Consider the following 22,301-nt stretch of genomic DNA (forward strand, 5'->3'; position numbering starts at 1 on the left):
TGCCTTGAACAAAAATTCTGTCAGTCAAATAGCTAGAGGAACTGCCCTTACGCCACCACCAGCCGACTAAAACACTCTGTAGTAGACACCTCTAGAAAACCACTCACTGATCAAAGGCAGCCCTCCAGCCCTGAAGGTGTGCATGCCATCTTTTGCTGTCACAAGCTTCAGTGAACTGGAGCTGACCTTGTCTACCCAGGTAGAGAGAGAGAGAGAGAGAGAGAGAGAGAGAGAGAGAGAGAGAGAGAGAGAGAGAGCACTTCCTGACTGGCCTAGCAGAGAGAGTGCTGTGATTGGTGCAAACACCACCATTATTAGCATGTGAGAGTCTGTGATTGGCTACATAAGCAGGCTCACTCAGGGGTTCTTAGGCGACACCCTCCTGTGCTTCCCGCCCTCCTTTTGTGACCTTAGGACCTTTGGGGCTGAGAGGTGAGGCCAGGCTGAGTAGCAGAAGCTGGAGGAGTCATTAGTGGCCCTAAGAGGCAGAGAGACCAGGTCAGTGGCCAGCAGTGGCAGTGGCAGCAGCCACGACAGCAAAAGGCAGATATAGGAGCTGTACCCAAATGGATGAATACCCCAGCCTGACTTTGAACTCTTCTAGCTTAGCTTCTTAGGGGCAGGCAACCCCAGCCACCTGGAAGATGCCAGTGGGTGCTTCCAGGGTCTGACTCTCACCAGCCCAGTGGTGAATGGCCTGGTACTTATGACACTGCTTAGGAATCCTGCTGCCCTCTGAAATAAGTGACATTATTTATTGTATTTTTTTGAAATTTTTTTAATGTGTGTGTTTGCCTATATGTATGTCTATGTACCATGTGTGTGCAGTGCCCAAGGAGGCCAGAAGAGGGCATTGCATCCTCTGGAATTGGAGCTATAGACTATTGTGAGCCTCTGTGTTGTGCTGGGAATCCAACCCAGGTCCTCTGGAAGAGTAGCCAGTGCTCTCAACGGCTGAGCCATCTCTCCATGTCAGCATTATTTATCCTGCTTTTACAGAGTTGAGGCTGGAACATTCTGTGCTTTTGTTCTTTGGGTTTGGGGTCTGAGTAACAGAGTGAGGGCCACGTGTGTTCCAGTGAGAGCTGTGGAGTTCCATGCCAGCAGCACAGGAATGTGGGTGGGGGTGGGACCCACAGGGCGGGGCACAGGAACAGGCCTGGCAGGTTGGGCTTTTAATCTTACCAGTGAACCACACTGGGCATCCCCTCTTGATGGGCTCGATGGAGGCTGAGATACGGTCCTTTCCTCCACCCTCTTCCAAGACGTCCCACCCACAGTTGGCAACCACCTGGTTGGAACAGGGAAACCGAAGCACTCCCAACCACCTACCCCCATGCCCAGCCTCATTTCCAAGCCCAGAAGTTAGCAGAGGTGTGCACACTGACATTTGAAGGTGTCTCAGAAGCCATCAACTCCCATCTGCCCATTGCCCAGGCAACTTCGGAAGTAAAGGCACCACCCAGGGTCACAGCTGTGGAGGGGAAAGACCTGTGTCTAGAGCCAGACAGGGCTCAGATCCTGGCCACACCAGCCTACAATGGGCCTTTTCCTTTTGTACTGAGGATTGAACCCAGGGCCTTATACAACCTAGGCAAGTGCTCTACCCCTGAGCTACAGCCCCAACCTTCTTTTCAGTTTTTCGGACATAGGATCAAAGTTGTACAGGTTGACCTTGAACTCACTCTGCACTCAGGCAAATCTTGAACTCTTGATTCCCCGGCTTCAGTTTCCCCAGTAGCTGTGGTGACAGACCTGTATCACTATGCCCAGTGAACTATTTATCCCATGACCCTTCTCATCATCCCTACAATGAGATCAATACATCCTGCTGCATCTGACATCCAAACTGAATTTCAAAGACATTCTGTATCATTTTGGGGGGCACAAGGACTGAGATGGGGGTTCAGAGCAGCATCTAAAGGCAGTAGGGTACCACCGTCTGTCTGACCACACAGGGTGCACCCAACATGCTTCTGGAACGCACGTGGGTGGCCTGGCACCTCAGCAGTAATAATGCCCCTGGGGTCACTGATTCTCTGCACTGTCCCTCCCTCTAGAGTTGCCATTAAAAAATGGAACTGGGGCTGAACTGCCACCATACTGTGTGTGGCTTTTGCAGGGGACAGGGCTTGATTTCTGCCATGCTGGTCCTGTAAGCCTGGTTCACAAGGCCAAGATGGGACTTAGCAGGGGTCCTGATACCTGTGACTTGTTACCAAAGCCAACACCATGCCACTGCTGGGACTCTTGCCCAGTGACTCCATGCTCTCCACCCCACAGTCAGCCAACACACAGGCCTAGGTGGGCCAAGGCCACAAAAGACAAAGACAGAGGAATTTCCTTGACAGCTACAGGGGTAGGGATGGGGTGGGGTGTGTATGTGCTGGTGCTGGGAAGACAGTGACATCAGACATTCACCGAAAGCAATCTGGTGGGGGGGGGGGGGCTCATGAGGCCTGAGAAATGCTACCTCATAGTCTTGGTTCAGACTCCATTGAATGTTAAGGAGCAGGACCAAGATGGCTTCCAGGACTTCGCCGGCCCCAGAAATGTCAGCCCAGGCCTGACTTGTGGGTAGGGACTGCCAGCTGAGAGATCTTGTAAGTCCAGTGGGGTCCTCTCACGTTCCTCTTCCTTCTCCCAGGACGAAGTGAGGCCAGGCTGCTAGTGCCTCCTTAGAGCCTGTGCTGGCTAGTGAAGTCACGAGAGAGGAGGGAACCTCAACTAAGAAAATGCCTCGGGACTGGAGAGATGCTCAGTGGTTAAGAGCATTGCCTGCTCTTCCAAAGGTCCCGAGTTCAATTCCTGGCAACCACATGGTGGCTCACAACCATCTGTAATGAGGTCTGGTGCCCTCTTCTGGCCTGCAGACATACACACAGACAGAATATTGTATACGTAATAAATAAATACATATTTAAAAAAGAAGAGAAAAGAAAATGCCTCCATCCGTGTTATTAAGTTAAATAAACCAATCTGGGGGACAAAGGAAAAGAAAGAAAAAAAAACAAAAACAAACAAACAAACAAAAAAAGAAAATGTCTCCATAAGGTCAGGCTGCAGAGAAGCCTGTCCGGCATTTTCTTAATTGATGGGGGAGGGCCCAGCCCATTGCAGGAGGTGCCACCCCTGAACTGGTGGTCCTGGGTTCTATATGAAAGCAGGCTGAGCCGGGTGGTGGAGGCGCACGCCTTTCCCTGAGTTTCTTCATGAAGGAGTAAGATGTAGAAGTGTAAGCCAAATAAACCCTTTCCTCCCCAAGTTGCTCTGGTCGTGGTGTTTCGTCGCAGCGGTCGTAACCCGAAGACAAAGACGATGGGGACAAATGGGCATGACCAGGGCTGGGTCTGAGAACATGAGGACCTGACAAGAGCTTTCTGGGGACAGAAACAGGAACAGGTATCTCTTTGTGTCCCTAGGATGTATCTGGAGCAGAGCAACGTAGGGGGTGGGGGCAGGGCAGGGAGTCACAGACTGGCCCTGGCTCCGTCACGGGCTGTTAGAAGTTCAGCAGCCACAACCTGGCCTGCTTTGTACTGGGGATGCAGTGATAGTGACCGCAAAGTGAGAAACTGGGATGTGAGCCCTGTGCTGTGTGATTTCACAGCACGGCTAGGACAGCACCTAATCCTGTCAGTCCCATCACAGACATCCTGCAGAGGAGCTAGGAACAGGGACATCCACGGCATACCCAAGCACAAACGCTCTAAGATGGGACACAGGTGTCTTGAGAGACCCTGACTCATGTCCTGCTGGACCCCTGACCAACTGTTATTTCATGCAGGGTCACTGGTCCTTTTCCACAGCCGGGGCGGGGAGCAGAGCTGTCTGTTAAGCACATAAGCCAATCAGATGCCTCCTGTCTTAGTGCATTGTCAGTGACTTAGCTTCTCTGAGCCTTCGTTCTGTGGCGTGGGAATAGCTAGGCTGGAAGGCCTGCACCACCAGGGGCTGCTCACACTCTTTCACATGAAGTCTCCCAAGTCTGACAAGGAAGTCATGTGACCTGGATGATGGGGGTGTGACTCCAGGAGGTTCTAAGGCCTCTGTGTAGGATGAAGCAAGCAAGGGCTCAGAGCATCCGTCTGTCTCACTCAGGGTCTGGTACCTATAGATACTTAATAAAGTCAGTGTTTGCTCCCAGGTACCTGCTCCACCTCTACACACACACACACACACACACACACACACACACACACACACACACTGGCCAGGCCTTTGCCTCCAGCTCTTTGACAACCTGAACCCCCAAAATCCAGGGCTTCAGCCTTGCCTAGCCAAGACCCGGTCTGACTGTAGAGGGTCAGTGTATGAAGATGTAGCTGGACACCAGTTGTAGTGACAAGGCCCCCCAGCACACGGGGCTGGGGACTTGGTTTGTCCCCAGACTAAGAAAACAGCCTTCTCCCCAGAGCAGACATGCTGAGAGTCAGTTGCTTCCTAGTGACCCTGGAGAGGTCAAGTCTATGCTGCGACCCTTATCCCTGCCTGTCCAGCTTGTCTTTGCTCCCCTGCCTCTCCTTGGCACTCTGTTCCTGACTCTCCAGGCCTGAATCAGTTCCCATGCATCAGCCCTTGGTCCTGTCTCAGTTCCTCCCTTCCGGGGTTAATTCGGTCTTGATGAGTGTTGGGTGTGTGCAGGTGGGGAAACGGGAACCATCTGAGCAGGAATGCCTGGAACGTGGGAGTGCACAGCTCCCGGGAACCGCTCACCTCCCCAGAGCCTCCTGCCGGCCCCAGCCACAGCACATTCTAGGTCCCACTTGCCATTCCGGGTCCTACCGGCCTCTGGAACCAGGGATGGGTTCACTGGCTCCTGGGGCTTCGGGTCTTATAAAGGCTGACTTGGGTGTGTCTTCTACATACTGACTCTGAACATAACTAGAATGTCAAGAGTTAATTAAACACAGAGCACCCACTAGGTGCTGAAAGCTTGCCCAGTCTTTTCATGTGTCATAATTTTCATTTATTAAAATCTGAAGATCTGAGAAGGGCAGCACTATAGAGTTACTGGGGCTGGGCTCTTTCTTTTTTTTTTTATTACATTTTATTTATTTGTGTGTGTGTGTGTGTGTGTGTGTGTGTTGTTGGAGAAGAGTGGGCATGTGTGTAAACGTGAGTATGCGTGTCTGCACATGTGAAGGTTGGAGGACAACCTCAGCGGTCATTTCTCAGCTGCCTTCTACCAGTTATTCGAAACAGGCTCATCCATAGCCTGGGACTTTACTAGGTAATCCAGGCTAGCTGGCCAGCACGCTTCCAGGAACCACTGTCTCCATCACTGGGACTACAGATGCCTCACAGCACACCCAGCTCTTAACACGTGGTCCAGGGGTTGGACTCAGGTACTGACACTGTAAGACAAGCATTGCCCTGACTGAGCCATCTCCTCAACCCTCTTTGGCATTTGGTTTTATTTGTGTGTATGTGTTGCTTTTGTTCTTGTTTTTGAGACAGGGTCTCATTAAGGCCTTCAGCTGATGAGCCTCCTGCCTCGGCCTCCCTATGGCTAGATTACAGGGGTGCACTGTCACACACTACTTTTCAATGGCCCTCAGTTCCAGGTCTTGAAGGTGTTTGGGGCTTCATTAGCATTGCTGCACTGAGCAGGTACATTAAGGAACATCAGCCACTCCTATACCTCCTACACTTACGCCTCCTACAATCCCACACTTAAACCTACTACACTCCTACAGTCCTACACCTCCTATAGTCCTACAGTCCTACAGTCCCACACTTAAACCTCCTACACTCCTACAGTCCTACACCTCCTACAGTCCTACAGTCCCACAGTCCTACAGCCCTACACTCCTACAGCCCTACAGTCCCACAGTCCCACATTCCTACAGTCCCACAGTCCCCACAATCCTACAGTCCCACAGTCCTACAGTCCCACACTCCTACAGTCCTACAGTCCCACAGTCCTACAGTCCCACAGTCCCACAGTCCTACAGTCCCACAGTCCTACAGTCTCACAGTCCCACACTCCTACAGTCCCACAGTCCTACACTCCTACAGTCCCACAGTCCCACACTTAAACCTCCTACAGTCCTACAGTCCCACAGTCCTACAGTCCTACAGTCCCACAGTCCTACACTCCTACAGTCCCACACTCCCACAGTCCCACAGTCCCATAGTCCTACAGTCCTACAGTCCCACAGTCCCACACTCCTACAGTCCTATACTCCTACAGTCCCACAGTCCCACACTCCCACAGTCCCACAGTCCCACAGTCCTACAGTCCTACAGTCCCACAGTCCTACAGTCCCACAGTCCCACAATCCCACAGTCCTACAGTCCTACAGTCCCACAGTCCTACAGTCCTACAGTCCCACAGTCCTACACTCCTACAGTCCTACAGTCCCACAGTCCTACACTCCTACAGTCCTGCACTCCTACAGTCCTACAGTCCCACAGTCCTACAGTCCTACAGTCCCACAGTCCTACACTCCTACAGTCCCACAGTCCTACAGCCCTACACTCCTACAGTCCTACACTCCTACACTCCTACAGTCCTACACTCCTACAGTCCCACAGTCCTACACTCCTACAGTCCCACAGTCCTACACTCCTACAGTCCCACACTCCTACAGTCCTACACTCCTACAGTCCCACAGTCCTACACTCCTACAGTCCCACAGTCCCATATTCCTACACTCTTACACCTTTTCCCCGAGGAGGTTATCTGAGGCTCACCAGACTTTAGAAATCTGTCCAAGGTCACACAGCTAAGAAACTGTAGTATCAGGATCTGAATCTAAGTAACTGGGCTCTGAAACAACCTCCCCAATCCAAGGGGGACATCAATACTAAACCACATCCACGACAGCAGGGACAAAAGGGTGAGGCATTTGCTACCAGGAGTGACACAGTAATTGACATCTTGTTGGCATCTTTGTCAGGACAATTAATCCCAGGTAACAGGCAGGGTAACAATCAGTGGTGGTAAACTGAGGCTGAGTCATTCCTTCAGATGTGACCACAGGGGACTCCCCACCTGTCCCTCTAAACAGGACTTTCAAGTGTCAGGAACCAGCTTCACAGGAACCCGGGCCACACACCCCACCCAGTGGTGAAACAGGCTCCCTCTCTGACCCTCGGGCCACCTGCCAAGATGGGTGTCATTGGCTTCCATGAGCTTCAGAGTCGGCTGGTGTGATGGGGGCCTCAGTGATTCACCTGACACATCTGCATGTCTCTACCCAAGAGGGGCCAGTGGAATTGCTTCGTGGTGGTTTTTTAATGCAGTTATTATTATTATTAATTTTATTTGAGACAGTCTTCCTATTTACCTAGACTAGTCAGTAAGACTAGTCAGTAAATGTCTACACTAAGGACTGCAGTAGCCCAGCAGGTACTCCGTAGATATTCAATAACCGCTCAATACATTTCACTCCTGCTCCCCGACTCCTTCCATCTCCCTTCCCCTGTCACAGGCCCTGGAGACTGGACTTTGACCATAAGCCCCTGGAGATATGAGCTGTAGACAGGCCATAAAATGCCTGGTTCATTTAATGCCTATATCCCGAGCCCCAAACTTATGCAAGCCCTGGAATTAAGGGTTACAGATGGGCCCACCCTAAAGATGAGTAAATCTTTATTGTGCTAAACTTTATAGGTTAATAGGAGGGCTAAGAAAACACCCCAGTGATTATAATTTGGATGATTACCTAGCCTCATTAGTCCCATTCAGACCTCATAATCCAACTTGTTTTTGTTTTTTGTTTTTGTTTGTTTGTAGAAACAGAATCTTCCTTTGCAGACCAAGCTGGTATTGTACTTGCAATCCTCCTGTTTCAGCCTCCTGAGTGCTAGGATTACAGGTATTCTTATGATCTAAATTGATTGTGGAAACACAGCTCAATCCAGTAAAAATGAGTAAAGAACAAAGAAATAAAAAAGTGAAGCATTGTAAACAGCAACACAGAGTGGATCCAAACACATTGATTATTACAATAGATGTAAATGACTTAAATTCACTAATTAAGGGACTGGGGATCTAGTTCAAGTTAGCAGAGTGCTTGCCTAGCACGCACAAAACATGGATTCAATCCTCGGCACCTCATAACTTGGGCATGATAGCTCATTCTTGCAATCTCAGCATTTGGGAAAAGGAAGAAAGAATATCAGGAGTCCAAGGTGGTCCTTAGTTACATGGCCAGTTAAAGACCAGTTTGGGCTACATGAGACCCTGTCTGTCCAAAGACAGATGGTTATCCTTCCCAGGCTGGCCTGGAACTCACAGAAATTCACCTGTCTCTACCTTTCAAGTATTGGGATTAAAGGTGTACACCACTGCTGGTGGTGGCAGCACATGCCTTTAATTCCAGCACTCGGGAGGCAGAGGCAGGAGGATCTCTGTACATTCCACACCAGCCTGGTCTACATAGTGAGTTTCAGGACAACCAAGACTACACAGAGAAACCCTGTCTCAAAAACAAAACAAAAGGTGTGCACCACCAGGCCTGACTTGTAAGACATTTTAAGACTTACCTGAAACTAAGTGATAAAAGAGAGACAAACATAGAGCAACAGAAGGTGACGTTCCAGGAAGCTGCCACCGAAAGGGGAAGTATGATCTACACAGCTCTAAAGCCAGGACAGAGCATGACATCACTACTGTGGTTACTCCTGACTTCACAGTCCAAGTACATAGGGAACTTCTCAGGAAGGTTCAGACTTCATTAGTCTGAGATAAGATATATCCTGGTAGACTTCCTCAGGGTATTTTGAAACACAGCCAGGGCTGAGAACAAGGAACTAACTCACAACAACTGTTAAAGCTGAGTAACATGGATGAGACAAAATTCCAGTCTCCACCGGAAGAAAATCTTAAGAGAAAGCCACATACTGGTGGTGTTCAATAAATGCCAGATTGATTAGCCAATTGACTGATACTTTCCCTACTAGAAACTTCTGTGGTAATTATGCAATAAATTCCCCCACACCCAGTTATTAATCCTGGGGAAGTAAATTCTACACTGAGTGGGTTGCTGGGGTAGTAATTCCTGCTCTATTTTTAAGGCCTGAACTGTTTCTGCCCAGGGAAGGCCGCCCACCTGCTGGCCTCTGGGTGTCTGGCTCTCATTACAGACAGAGGTCAAGTTGCTTTGGGTCATGAAGCTGGTCTTGAAGATTCCTATGGTATTACAGGGCTCAAGATAACCATAATGCCTCTGGGCATTAGAATGTCACTCTGAGGAGTAAATCATCATGACTCAGTTGAGCTAGCAGAATAGTACCAAAAGGAAGTGATCACCCCATGCCTGCCACCAGGACTAAGTGAATGTCCTTTCATGGCCATATTCATTTCTGGTTTCCTTTAAAAAGAAATAAACAGTCATTTATGTTACTTTTCTAGACCCCCCATCTCAGGAATATATAAATTTATTTTTTATTTTTACATATTTATTATTTTATGGGTGTTTGCCTACCTGTAATCTATACACCACAGTGTGCCTGGTGCGTGAGGTGGTTAGAAAAGAACTCTGGACACCCTGGGCCTGGAGTTGCATAAGGTTCTGAATCACCTGGTGGTATTAAGAACTGAACCCAGGTCTTCTGTAAGAGCAACACGTGTTCTTAACTGCTGAGCCATCTCTCTAGCCACCCCATTTATATTTTTAATACATCTGTTTGTCTACGTCCAAACGTAAGTTACCAACAAAATTGCTTTGTGTTTTTTTTTCTTTTTAATTGTTGTTGTTAGTTGCTTTTGTTTTGTTTTGAAATAAGGTTTCACTATGTGACCCAGATTGTCCCTGAAGTCACAATCTTCCTGCCTCAGCCTCCCCAGTGCTGGGATTCCAGGCCTGCACCACCACACTTGACTGCTGTTTGTGGGGTTTAAAAAACCTATTCACCTTTCACTCTCTTGCTTTGCCTGCTCAGGACGACCCCATGAGGAGACAATGCGCCTCCTCGAAGCCCCTCTGAAGCTGTCTTTATCAGTCCATCTCCTGCTGGCCCTTGGCTCTGCTTAGATGCCCCCAGCTCACCCTCCTTCCGATATGTCGGTACCCAGTGCTTTTTCTTGTTACCTCTTGTTTACTCTGCCTTCTCCCTAGCCCAGAGACTGTGTAGGGGTGGGTCACACTGCTCAACCTCTAGTATTCCCTTTTCCAGAGAGAACTCCACCCTCATCTACTTACCTTCTCCATTCCCTAGCCTCTGATTTGATGGCTGCATCCCTTCTCTCATTCCTGGTCCAGTGGGTTACCACACAAACCCAAATGACCCTGAGATAACACTGACTTAGGTGAGATAATGGGCTGGGAGGATGGCTGTATCCCAGTAGAGAGGCTTGGGGGTGGCACTCCCCTGGGAACCAAAGTAAATCAGGGAGAAGACCACAGAGAAGGGGAGAGTGCACGTTAGGCAGGGGGCACAGCCTAGGCAAAGGCCTTATGGTTGGCTAGGAACAGCTGGAGACGGGATAGGAACTGCACTCACGCTGTGCAGGGTGGCATGGGTTAGCGCAGGAATGCCAAAGGGCATCTGCAGCCATCCAAGGGCCTGAGAGGGTTCTCTGAGTTCCGGAGGCCGCAGGAGTGAGGAACCATTTAAGGGAGAATCGGGTAGCAGGAGGCTGCTCGGGTTTAGGAGGCAGGGACTACAAAAGCAGCAAGAACAAAGCCCGGAGGCCAGTTTCCTTTTCTGCTGCCTGGACAGGCTGAGGCAGGCAGGAGGGCACAGATGGTGCCAGAGAAGTCCCACATTGCCTACAGGAGATTGCTGTACCCTGGGAGTGCCTGATCCCCATCCCCTCGCTTTGGGTGTTAACAAACACTTAGGGTGTTGACTGAACTGTGTTTCCCCAAAACTCCTCCCCTCTTCCCCGCAAGGTTGGCCCCTGACAATGCCTGCCCACCGTCTTCATTAGCAGTGCTGCACAGGGGCTGAGTCCAGCTCTGTCCCAGATCTCTTCATCTGCCAACATCACCTGCAGAGAGGCCAGACCAGGATGTGGAGGCTCCCAAGGGCAAGCCCAGCACAAGGGAGCTAGGCAGGAAAACTGCCATGAGTTCAAAGCTAATCTGGGCCACATAGTTAATTGGGGTCAGCCTGGGATATATAGTGAGTTCAAGGTTACCTTGGGCTACATAGTAAGTGGAGACCCTGCCTAAATCACCTTCTCCAATGCCATCCCTAGCAGTGTCTGCAGAGCTGGAGGCAACATCCTGCCATCTGGCTTGAGAGTCCCTGGACTGGGTTGCCACCAGCCTCAGGTATGGGGGTGGGATTCCTCCTCAGGCCCCAGTGTAGGTCACTTGTGAGTCAGCTTCACTGTCCACCTCTGCGAAGTGGGACCCAGTCCCTCTGTGGGCGTGCAGTCAGAACGACATATGACCATATCCCAGCCATGAGGCTCTAGTCAGGTGCAAGGGAGTCATGGGCAGCTGACTCTGTCCAAGACACCCAGGTACCTGGAGGGTGGCACACTTAGCTGACAGGCCCTCCCCTGAATCATTCTCCTTCTGGCTGTCATTCATCAGCGGGTACACGCTTGGCCTTGAGTCTGCTGCCTGGCAGGCTTCTAGACATCGGTTCCTGATCCTCAGCAGTCTGTGATGGCTGCTTGCTCTGAGACTGTCCCATAGCTGGGCCTATCACACAGTCGATTTGCTGGTCCACTCAGAAGCTGGTCCGAGTGGTGTCTGTATCAGTATTCTCATCATTCAGAGATATGATTCCTCAAGGTCACACAGCTCAGGAAAGGCACAGCTGACTGGGGCTTGAACTCATGCCTAGTGGACATCAAACACCTCTCTTTGCCACCAAGATGGTCAGGGTGCCCTCAAGACATGCTTCTTGCCAGTCCCCCCTCTACACACAGGATCCTCCCACTCAGCCAGAGCCATTTGTGTTGGTATTCTTGACTGTCAACTTGATAAGATCTAGACTCATTTTGAAAACAAACTTCTGGGCATATCTGCCAGAGAGTGACTAAATTAGGTTAGTTGAGGGGCAAAGACCCACCCTAAATGCAGGCAGCAGTGTCCTACAAGCTGGGGTCCCAGATTGAAGAGAAAGGAGAGAGTGACCTGAGCATCAGCGTCCTTCTCTTTCTGCACACTGCGGGTGCAGGGGGACCAGCTGCCTCACACTCCTGCCACCAGTACTTCCCCACTGTGACAGACTGTATCCTAGAACAGTGAGTTAAGGTAAACCCTCCCCTCCTTAAGCTGCTTTCGTCCCTGCAATGAGTAATTAACACAGCCTTCTTCAAAGACTCAGCTGGGTCAGGAGGTGCTGTCAGCTGCTGGGAGAGGGTATGAGGGTCAAGCGGGGTGTGAGGGGCACATGATTGGAGGTGGACGTGTGAGATCAGTTCTATTTAATTTTTTAGACAAAAATCTCTCTATGTTGACCAGGCTGGCCTGAAACTCACAGAGATCAATCGTTGTGGTCCATGTGGATTCAGCCTGACCCCAAAGCCAGATGATCTTAACTCAGACATCTTTCCCAGGAAACCCCCCCTACTCCCCAACCTGGATGCTCTTCAACCTGACAACCTCACTTACACAATTCCAGAACACAGAGTGGGTGGGTTGCAGACCTGGTCTGGCCAAATTGATGCTCTGTCCTCCTGGCCCCATCAATCCAACAGTCACAAGGTCATACCTGTGTTTAAGCTTAACCTCATCTTATCTCCCACTGTGACGCCAGCAACTGAGTGCAGGGAGTTGTCTAGGTCTCCTTTAGCTTTGCTCCACCCACTGGGAATAGCCCAGTTTGTTCCTGGGTAGAGGGCAGGTACATCCCCTGCATTCATACATTTGTTTTCAGACAGGGTCCCTTGCAACTTAGGCTGCCTTCAAATCCTCTACATAAACAGGGTGACCTTGAACTTCTGATCCTCTTGCCTTCACGTCCCAAGTGCTCGGATGGCAGGCATGTGCCGTCATGCTTGTTTTTGTACAGTTCTGGGACTCAAACTCAGGGCTTCGTGCATGGTAGACAAGCATTCTACCAACTGATCTATAGCCCCGGCCACAAAGACCCTGCCTTTGTACCATCACCACCATCATCATCACCACCACCACCATCATCATCATCACCATCATCACCATCACCATCATCATCACCACCATCATCATCATCATCACCACCACCATCATCATCACCTTATGTTGACGCTCCCTATGGCTCTCACCCTTTTCTCTGGGTTATTTCATGTAATCCATAGCCAATACTCACAAGCAGACACTCTGCCATCCCCATTCCAGGAGAGAAGGTGGCTCAGGAAGGTCAAGAATCCCCACTAAGCTGTCCAGTCAGGAGAGAGGGAGCACGTACCTCCCTGTTATTCTAGCTGCTGTCCTCGGTGACCTGCACCACCAAACCTGACCCTGTCATTAGATCAGGTGTGAACACCAACTTCTACACCTGTCATTAGGAACCAGGGCGACAGGAGCAGCGGGGTTCACACCCTGCCTAGCACCCCTCAGACAAACAGGGAGAGTGCTTCTCTGTCCCCTGACAGGGACTTGTGCTGTCCAAGTCCTTGGATGCCTGGTGTAAAGCTCCCTCAGGGCTGCTGGGTCCCCTGAGCTTGGGAAAATGCTAACAATCCTTGCTTGGGTACTTCTGATATGCTGGGAATTTTTTTCTCCAGCCCTCCACAGGTAAAATGCTGATCATTCCATACTTTTCAGGCAGGGAAACTGAGGCTCAGAGCTTCCCACCAGTATAGCAAGACCAGGATGAGCAGCAAGCCTTCTGTTCCCTGGACCCGAATTCCTTCCCCCAGGACTACACTCTCCCTGCAACAGCGACAGAGAAGCCACAGAGAACGGAGTGAGGAAAAACATAGTGGGTGTTCCCCATGGCTAGCAGCTAAAGTTTAGAACAATAAGGGGACAGACACCATCACCACCACACCATCATCATTGTGTTGTTACAGGGCTGGCTGGACACCAGCCATTGCTACAGAGATTCCTGTAGTCCAGGTTCTGGGAAGGCTGAGGCAGGAAGATGAAAGATGGAATTCAAGACTAGGCTGGGATTCACAGGGGTTTTGAGGTAAACCTGAACTACATAGCAAGGGCCTGTCTCAAAAAGGAAGAAGAAGAAGAAGAAGAAGAAGAAGAAGAAGAAGAAGAAGAAGAAGAAGAAGAAGAAGAAGAAGAAGAAGAAGAAGAAGAAGAAAGAGAGGGGAGAGGGAGGGAGAAAGAAAAAAAGGAAGAAAAAAAAGAAAGAAAGTGATATTGCGTAGGCACAAGGTGGCCCATCCACAGTTTTGTCAGGAACTAGTCTTCCAGCGAGGGTGGGAACAAACAGAGGGCATCCTGGGCTGGGAGACCATGAAGAGAAATGACTGGTCCCCATTCAGGGCTTGGTGACCACAAGGCCATGGGAGCCCAAAGGAGGCTTCACCCTGTCCTGCAGCAAGAGACCTCTGAGCTGAGGCCCCTGCCAAAGCTGCTAGCCAAGGACAAAGTGGGGCTGCCTAGGCCAGGAGGAGGGCAGGACTCCCTTACTTAACCGCAGTGCCCACAGAGTCCCTGCAGCTGGAAAAGATGGAGCTCTTCCTTCCTCCCTTCCCTGATCTCTTGGCTTTTCTGTTAGTCCAAGCCCAGGCCTTCGGGGCTAGAGGGCTGGGAATGTGGGGTGGGACCTGGCCCAGCTCCTGGGATGTGTGACTCTTCTCCTGTTGAGGACCACAGGGGCCTGACCCTTGTGGGACTGACATGGAGTATCAGATTGTGCAACACTCAAGAGAGGAGCGCAAGGACTGCATGGGACTCCAGCTGGGTCTGACAGCCAGCTGGATCAGACACAGAGGAATAGTAGGAAGGGCCTTGCCCAGTCTCCGGGGTTGTGAAAGACAGGGTTGATGAGGGGAGGGCGGGAGAGGGGAGGGGACCTCGGAACAAGAGAAGAAATGACTGAGCTTCAACAGCCCTGTCCGTGGGACAACAGGGCAGCGGAGTTTCTGAAAGCACAAGACCGTGCAGGCCACACTTCAGGCTGTGGTGCCCAGGACACCTGTCTCATAAGTAGGTCTGGATTGAACATCTGAGACAGTCAGTCAATGGGGAAGCTCTGGGCCCAGAGTGGAGTCTCTTGCCTCCATCTGGAGTTTGGGGAAGGGGGCGGAACTGCTCTTGGGCAGGTGGAGGAGGACAGCTAGGTATAAAATCTCTCAGCCAGGTGAGCTGTGACATTTGTTGCTTCTCACCTGACTGAAGTTCTTTGCGGGGGAGACCACCCCCAACTTCCCCTAGGGAAGGTATCAAGGCAGAGGCACGAGTTCCACCCCCTCCCTCAATCTCAGCAACTCCACCAGTCTCCCCTAAACCGGTTATTAAGCGAATGAATACATTAGGCTTATCAAAACCGACGTGGGCTGCTTCTCCATCCAGACACATCAAGACATGTCATTCGCTTCTCGGGCGGCCCTGGGAACCCAGGGATAGTAGACGCGGCCAGTTTCGGGGCTAGGGGGGTGGGGAAGCGCCGGGAGCCACACCCCTCAGAAATCGTGCAGTGAGAAAGAGGCCCGTCCCCACCCAGCCAGCCGGGCTGAGCGGGGACTCCCGAGAGCCTGGGAGTGACTAGATCTGGACTCCCGCGGCCCCTGCACCGATCGCGGCCTTTGAGTGCTACAGCGCAAGTAGGCAGGTGCAGCCGCGGAGAGTTAGGACAGGTGACCTACCGTTGGACCCACCGTCTCTCACAGTCCAACTCCAGCCGCACCTGCTCGGTCTACAAGTCCCTCGGAGGAGCACCCTACACCCAGCTTATTTTCCTAGAGTTCCAGGGTGACCACACAAAGCTTCACAACCGAGATTCCAGGCTCAGGGAAACTCTACAGCTTGGGGTACAGTCAGCGCTTTGTACTTCCTCCCTACTCAAGCCCCCACCATCTAGGCCCCCAAGTAGCGCATCCTGGGGCTCTAGAGTTCCTTGTGTCACTCTAGGTGCCCCTCACTGGTCCCATTCCGCCAGAGCAGAACTTCCCAGCTCCAGCAGAACCTCTGCCTGGCGTTACCACGCATTTCCAACTCCTGGCTCAGCTCTGAGTCTCCCGCATCCCAGCCCAGGGTGTCCCCTCACCTTCGGGTTTGCACCGTTGGGCTGTATTTGCCTTTGTTTTTCTTCCTGAAGAGCGAGTGCATGGTGGCGCTTGGGACGGAGGGACCTGGGACGCGGCGACAGGCCCGGCGCGCACCGAAAGCGGGCGGCGGGCTCAGGTGAAAGGCAGCGGCGGTGGCGGCGGTGCGCGGAGCCCCTAGTGAGGAGGGCCGCGACTCTGGGTCACTACTGGGACAGGGCGGGGCGATCGCCCGCCACTCGTTTGCCTGCCGCTCCCCAGGAAGGTGGCGCTTACCTTGCAGGCGGGGCTTCAGGCGCGCTCCCTTGGTCCCTGCCGGACACCGCCCCCGCCGCCTGGTACTGCAGAGGCTGCGCAGCCGGTAGCCAGAACCGGGACTCCCAGTCCACCTGCGCCGGCACACGAGACCGCGCCCATCGTGCACGTCGGGCCTGGCGCGCCCCCTGGCTGAAGGGCTTACCTGGGCTTACCAAGACACCAAGACACTCCTCTTTTGATGTCTTCCTATGGCTACTCAAGATTTCTCTGTACCGGGTTTTACTTATTGCCGTCTGCCTCAGTTTCTTCCTTCATCAAAGGATGATAACGATCCACATCCTTAAAGGCTGTAGGGAATTTCTGAAGCTAATTCACAAAAGAGCTTGGAACACAGTGCCAGCCCAAACAAGCAGGAAGCTTGGCCACTACTGTCACCCAGCCAGCTGGGGAGGACATAAATATCCCTTGAAACTTTCATAACCCCGGGCCCTGGTATGATAGAGACTTCATGGTGGGCCATCAAAGCTGCTTAGTTCTGGCTGAGCATAGCAACGTTGCGCAATCCTGCCAGCATGTCCTGGGGTGAGACAGGACTGGGGACAGAAGGCTGGCGGAAACATGGAGCTTTCTCCCATTCCGAACTGTACCCGCATCCCGCGAGCTCACAGCCCGCAGCAAGGGACGCATCTTTGTTTGTGTTAACTGATGAAAAACTGAGTCGTAGGAGCGAGAGTGGAAGAGACACCCGAGAGAGTGCTCAGTGCCACCCTGGGGCGGGTATTGAGGGGTGGGGGTGAGAGTCGGGTGGGAGCTCATCAGGGAAGATGCACTCCGGAGAGACTTCGCAGACAGCCAAAGGGCTTCGAGTTCAAGTCGGTGGAAAGGGCCTTGATCATGGCAGCAAGAGACTTGGATTCAAGTTCAGCTGTCAGTCTCCAGTCTCGGTCCCACGGGTTTAAAAGAAGGAGGGTGGTGCTGGGGTGGGGCTGGGGAGTCTGGCTCAGCAGCTAAGAGAACACACTGCTCATGCAGAGGAGCCCGGTTAGTTCCCAGAACCCATGTTTGGTGGCTCCATCACCGCGGATCTGGTGGCTCTATCACTGCCGATCTGGTGTCTTCTTTTGGGCTCCTCAGGTACCTGCTGTCACCTGCACACACTATGCACACACCCACGCATGTACCCACACATACACATAATTTTAAAAATAGACTTTTTGAACTCTAGAGGTTGAGGCAAGGAGAGCAACTCCTGAGATTTGGTGGGTAGGAATACCTGTACAATATGCTTTTGTATACATAGAAAACTTCTGGAAGGACCCATGAGAAATTGTTAGCCTTGAGTCCCCCCAAGGGTGAACAAGTCTTCAGTGGGGAAGGAGGGGAGGCAGCCAGGACAGACCAGTGTTTGAATCTTTACTTGGTCTCTTTTCAGCTCTGAGGAACAATGAGCAAGACCTTTTGCCTCCCGGGGCCTCAGTTTTCTCCATCTGTGAAGTGGGTCAAAGCAGAGTGACTGTCATGGGATGAGACCCTTCATAGTGAGTCCCTAACACAGCCTGGTTGTGATCAGAGAACTCAACAAAACCAGGGACGTGTTCTTTGCTCTAGGCCATCGACTCCTTGGATGCCAGGTACAGAGCTCTGAATAAAACTCCAGATTTCCCCAAACACTCAAATCCTTTCCTCAACAGTTCCTGGGTGGATGAGTGGGTGGATGTGAAGTGGTTGGGGAAGGCAGTGCACCGGGAGCACCAGGCTCATAAGCTTGGAGCACCGCAGAGTAATGACAACAACACTGATAGCATCTTACTCAGGGTCTCATCTCTGATGATCAGTTCTCCTGAGTGCTCCCTGTGAAGTGAAACCCGCGGGACTCCCTGCTCAGGAGGGACCTGGTATCCTGGCTTTTTCTCTTGGGAAGGGAAGCCATACCGAGAGTCACAGTGCCTGACTGGTCTGTGGCCCCGTCTGCCAGCTGCAAGTGCCCCAAATCTGGACACCCCTCTCTCTACCCACCACAGTTTCCACTCCCAAGCTCAGGGCAACTGGGCCTGGTGCCCACTGACTCAGCTGGGCCCAGTCCAGGAGTGTTGGAGGGAATTAACAGATTAAGGGAGGAATTCCACTTGGCCCTCACCCACCTTCTCACTCCACGTTCTAAAACAGCCTGCCCAGGGCTGGTGCAGCTGTGTATGTATACATGGGTGTGTGTGCACGTGTGTATACACATACCCCCCCCCCACATCTCTGGGCAGGCAGGATGGGGTGGGGGATCTGGCCTCACTTGTACATCCTCTGGGGGCCAGATGGGGTTAGTTCGGCATTGCCAAGCTGCCTTCTGCCAAGTGACTCATCCCCTCTGCTGTGGCGGGGGCGGGGAGGCCAGCACTGGGGCTGGGTGGATCCTTGTTCCAGGATGGTCAAACCTCATGGAGGAGGCACCTGCCGGGCCATCCAGTGCTCAGCAACCAGTGACCCTTGGCCTCTCACACCTGTCCCTTTCCAAAGCTGGAAGGAGGGACTTCATTGTTGCAAGGGTTACCCACGCCCTCTTTCTGCTTAGCATTTCCCCAGAAGTTGGAGAGGAATGCACACTCGGCACTCACTTTGAACCAGTTTGAAACAGGAAGAACAGCATTCTCTCAGTCGCGGAGCAGAGGGCCATGCTCACAGGACCAGGATGAAGCCTTGTCCTCCCAGGGTGGAGGCCCAGGCCCATCTGCTCATAGACTGTCCCTCTCGCCTCTCCAGCATGGCTCTGCCTTCGCCTGGAGAACACTCGTGATAGAGATTCCAGTCAGGCATGGTGGCATAGGCCTGTCACCTCAGCAGAGGCTGAGACAGGTCAGTTGAAAGTTTAAGGCCCACCTTGGCTCCGGAGTGAGTTCATGGCTATCCTGAGTGACTTAACAGGACCCTGTCTCCAAACACAGACTAAAAAGAGCTGGGGCGTAGCTCGGTGGTGTACTGTTTACCTGGCATGCATGAGGCCCTACGTCCAATTTCAGGTTTCTCTCCCTAAGATTATGACTGAATGGGTCTTTAGAGAAGAACCCAAGAAGCTGCGTCTTGTCAGGAGCAAGCTCTACTCAGTGAGATAACCAGTGAGATAACCAGTGAGATGAAAACCAATGAGATGATAACCAGTAAGATAACCAGTGAGATAACCAGTGAGATAACCAGTAAGATAACCAGTGAGATGATAACCAGTGAGATGATAACCAGTGAGATAGCCAGTAAGATAACCAGTGAGATAACCAGTGAGATGAAAACCAGTGAGATGATAACCAGTGAGATGATAACCAGTGAGATAACCAGTGAGATGAAAACCAGTGAGATGATAACCAGTGAGATATCCAGTGAGATGATAACCAGTGAGATAACCAGTAAGATAACCAGTGAGATAACCAGTGAGAGAACCAGGGAGAGAACCAGGGAGAGAACCAGCCCGATGAGCACTGATTTTTAGTGAGCAGCCCTCCTCTGGGACGCAGAAGCAAGCACGTAGAGGACTATTTGAAAAACACAGTTCAAAGCCAGCCTGGGTTGTGTGATCGCAACAGGGGCTTAACCACTCTGGACTGCTTCACCTCCTGTGTAGGGAGCAGTCAGAGCAAAGGGATGCTTGTGTTCAGAGCCCTAGGTATTGTGGTCTCTCTCCTGCCCACACTCCCAGAGGGCAGGAGGGGGCTGGCCGAGCTCTGCCCTGTGTTGTGTAACATGTTTACTTTTCTTGCAGGACAATTCTTCGGATGGAAAGTCAAGCTGGCCCTTCAGTTCACATGCGCTGACTCATACCTAACCCCGAGCTGTCCCCCCCTCCCTGGAGCTCCCCATAGTTTCCCGTTGGCAAGAGGGGAAGCTGAGCTCTGGAAGCAGGCACAGAAGAGGGTCCAGGGTGACTCATTGAGACTTCTTGCTCCTGAGTCACCCCTAGAGTATTCACCTCGGGCTCTCACCCTCTGGGGCCCCGGTCAGCCTCCTCCTGCCTGATGGTAGCCCTGCCCAGCGGTCACTCCTGGAAGACAGGTTCCCATGACTCTCTGCTACCCTCCCTAGACTCAGGTATGCACCTGTACAGTTGTGTATGTTGCCAAAATATGGAGACAACTCCCACTATGGTTGAGTGGTGATTGCTCTGAACCCCAGGGCCCTGGCCCTCTCCCTACATAGCCTAGTCACAAAGGGGTGACTCTGAAGATCAGAAAGCTCACTCTAGGATCATCCCTGGCTCTCTCACACTCACCATGAGGGTTTTTCTGCAAGGAGGTCACTCTGCCAAGGCAGGGTGGCTCTAGGTGGGGCTGAACAAGCTCTGCCAGGCACAGCATCCCTGCAGGACAGGCTGCCTTGCCTCCTGTCCACGCCCAGCTGCTGCTTCCTGCCTGCTGCCCGCTCCTCCCCTTCTGAGCCCTGCCAGGCTCACACAGACCAGACCAGTGCAGCTGCATTCTTGGGCCAGTGTCTAGGGTGTGAATGACCCTGGGTCTGGTCGGGTCAGAAGGTCAGGGCCTTGTTCCTTCCAGTGCCCAGAATCCCAAGTGAGTCAGGCTACAAGGCACAGACCTAGAAATTAAACCAGACACAGTATGAAGCCCCTCTGGTTCAAAAACCAGTTTAGCTCTGCTCCCAGTTGTGTGACCTCGGAGGGATGATTTGCCCTCTGTTAAATGAGAACTTGGGAACTGAACTGTCGAGTCTGAGTTCTTTCATCTCCGTGTGGTGTGACTCTGAGCAAGTATCTTCAATTCTCTGAATCCCAGTTTCCACACCTGCAAAATGGGAGCATCCAGATACCAACTCCATAAACTCAGTGAAGACGCAAGACAATGTCAGGTAATTCAGGTAATGAAAAGTGCATTCTCACAGCGGCGTTCTGATGCGCCTTGGCTCGAGCGCCCAGCTGCCAACCCTGACGGAAACGATGGAGGAGCTACTTCCGCTCCCTGCTTTTCAGCTGTAGCTGATGATCATGACATGCCTCTCGAGGTAACTCCTGGAGGCTCAAGACCATGTGCTGGACCAGCCCCCTCATCCCCACTGCTGTCAACACTAACCATTTGCTGGACAAAGACTATGTTCAGTTTTCTCACCGAGTGAATGAATGTGGACCCAGGGAAGATCCCCAGAGATCCAGGCAAGAGTTAGAGAAGAGGTCACGCAGAGCTGAGGATGACGTTGGATTTCCAATCCTCCTGCCTCCACCTCCTAAGTACTGGAATTACAAGAGTACCTGGTTTGTGTGGTGCTAGGGATGGCAGTCAGGAGTTTGCATGTGCTAGGTAATTACTTGGTCAGCTGCACCACATCCCCAGCCCATCACATCATCCAATACTTATTGAGCAGATATTATTTGACAGGTCAAGTTCCGGCTCCTCAGTACGTGATATCAGGGTGGAGCCCTCAGAGGGCTTTGCTGTGGAGAAGCAGGGAGAGGATAGGAGATGGGGTTCAAGGTCCCCAAAGAGCAGCCCAGCACAGGAAAGAGCTTATGCACAGACACTACGGGGGGGGGGGGGGGGGCGGGGGGGAGGCGGGAACACTGAGGGGAAAGTGGTCAGACTTAAGGCCGAGGGCGTTGGGAACAGAAGACCTCAGTTATAGGCACGAGGTCCCTCATGTCCTCCTGCATTACTTGCCAAAGAAAGAAGTGGACCCATGGCCCCTTGTGCTTCCTTCTTGTGCAATGATCCAATTACATAGCACCTTCTGTCCATCTAGCCTAGGAGTTACAAGATACATCCTGGGTGAGGAGCCCTTCCCACTGGAAAGATGGTGGAACGGGAAAGCAGGCAGCCACGTTGTTCTTTTCCTCGCTGTGTCCATGCATTTGTATATCCTTGTATTTGGGTGCATATGTATCTATGGGTGCCCTGCACACACGTGAGCATGTGGAGTCAACCTTTGGTAGATGTTCTACTACTACTACTACAACTACACTGTCTCTGTTGGTTGCTTTCTGTTTGTTGTTGTTGTTGTT

At 51.9% G+C, this 22,301-nt stretch overlaps 1 protein-coding gene across 1 annotated transcript in view; it reads right to left on the minus strand.

Moving 5' to 3' along the window:
* Ppl (periplakin) overlaps positions 1 to 16,253 on the minus strand; it is a 51,451-nt gene extending 35,198 nt beyond the window's left edge. Inside the window, exon 1 of the mRNA XM_085694624.2 lies at positions 16,066 to 16,253. Coding sequence (XP_085550750.2) covers positions 16,066 to 16,127 — 62 coding nt within the window. The 5' untranslated portion in view covers positions 16,128 to 16,253. The remainder of the gene's footprint in view (positions 1 to 16,065) is intronic.
* Between the last annotated feature and the right edge of the window lie 6,048 nt (positions 16,254 to 22,301).

Source organism: Myodes glareolus, chromosome 9 (assembly GCF_982192425.1).
Source record: "Myodes glareolus chromosome 9, mMyoGla1.1, whole genome shotgun sequence".
Classification (NCBI taxonomy): Eukaryota; Metazoa; Chordata; class Mammalia; order Rodentia; family Cricetidae; genus Myodes; species Myodes glareolus.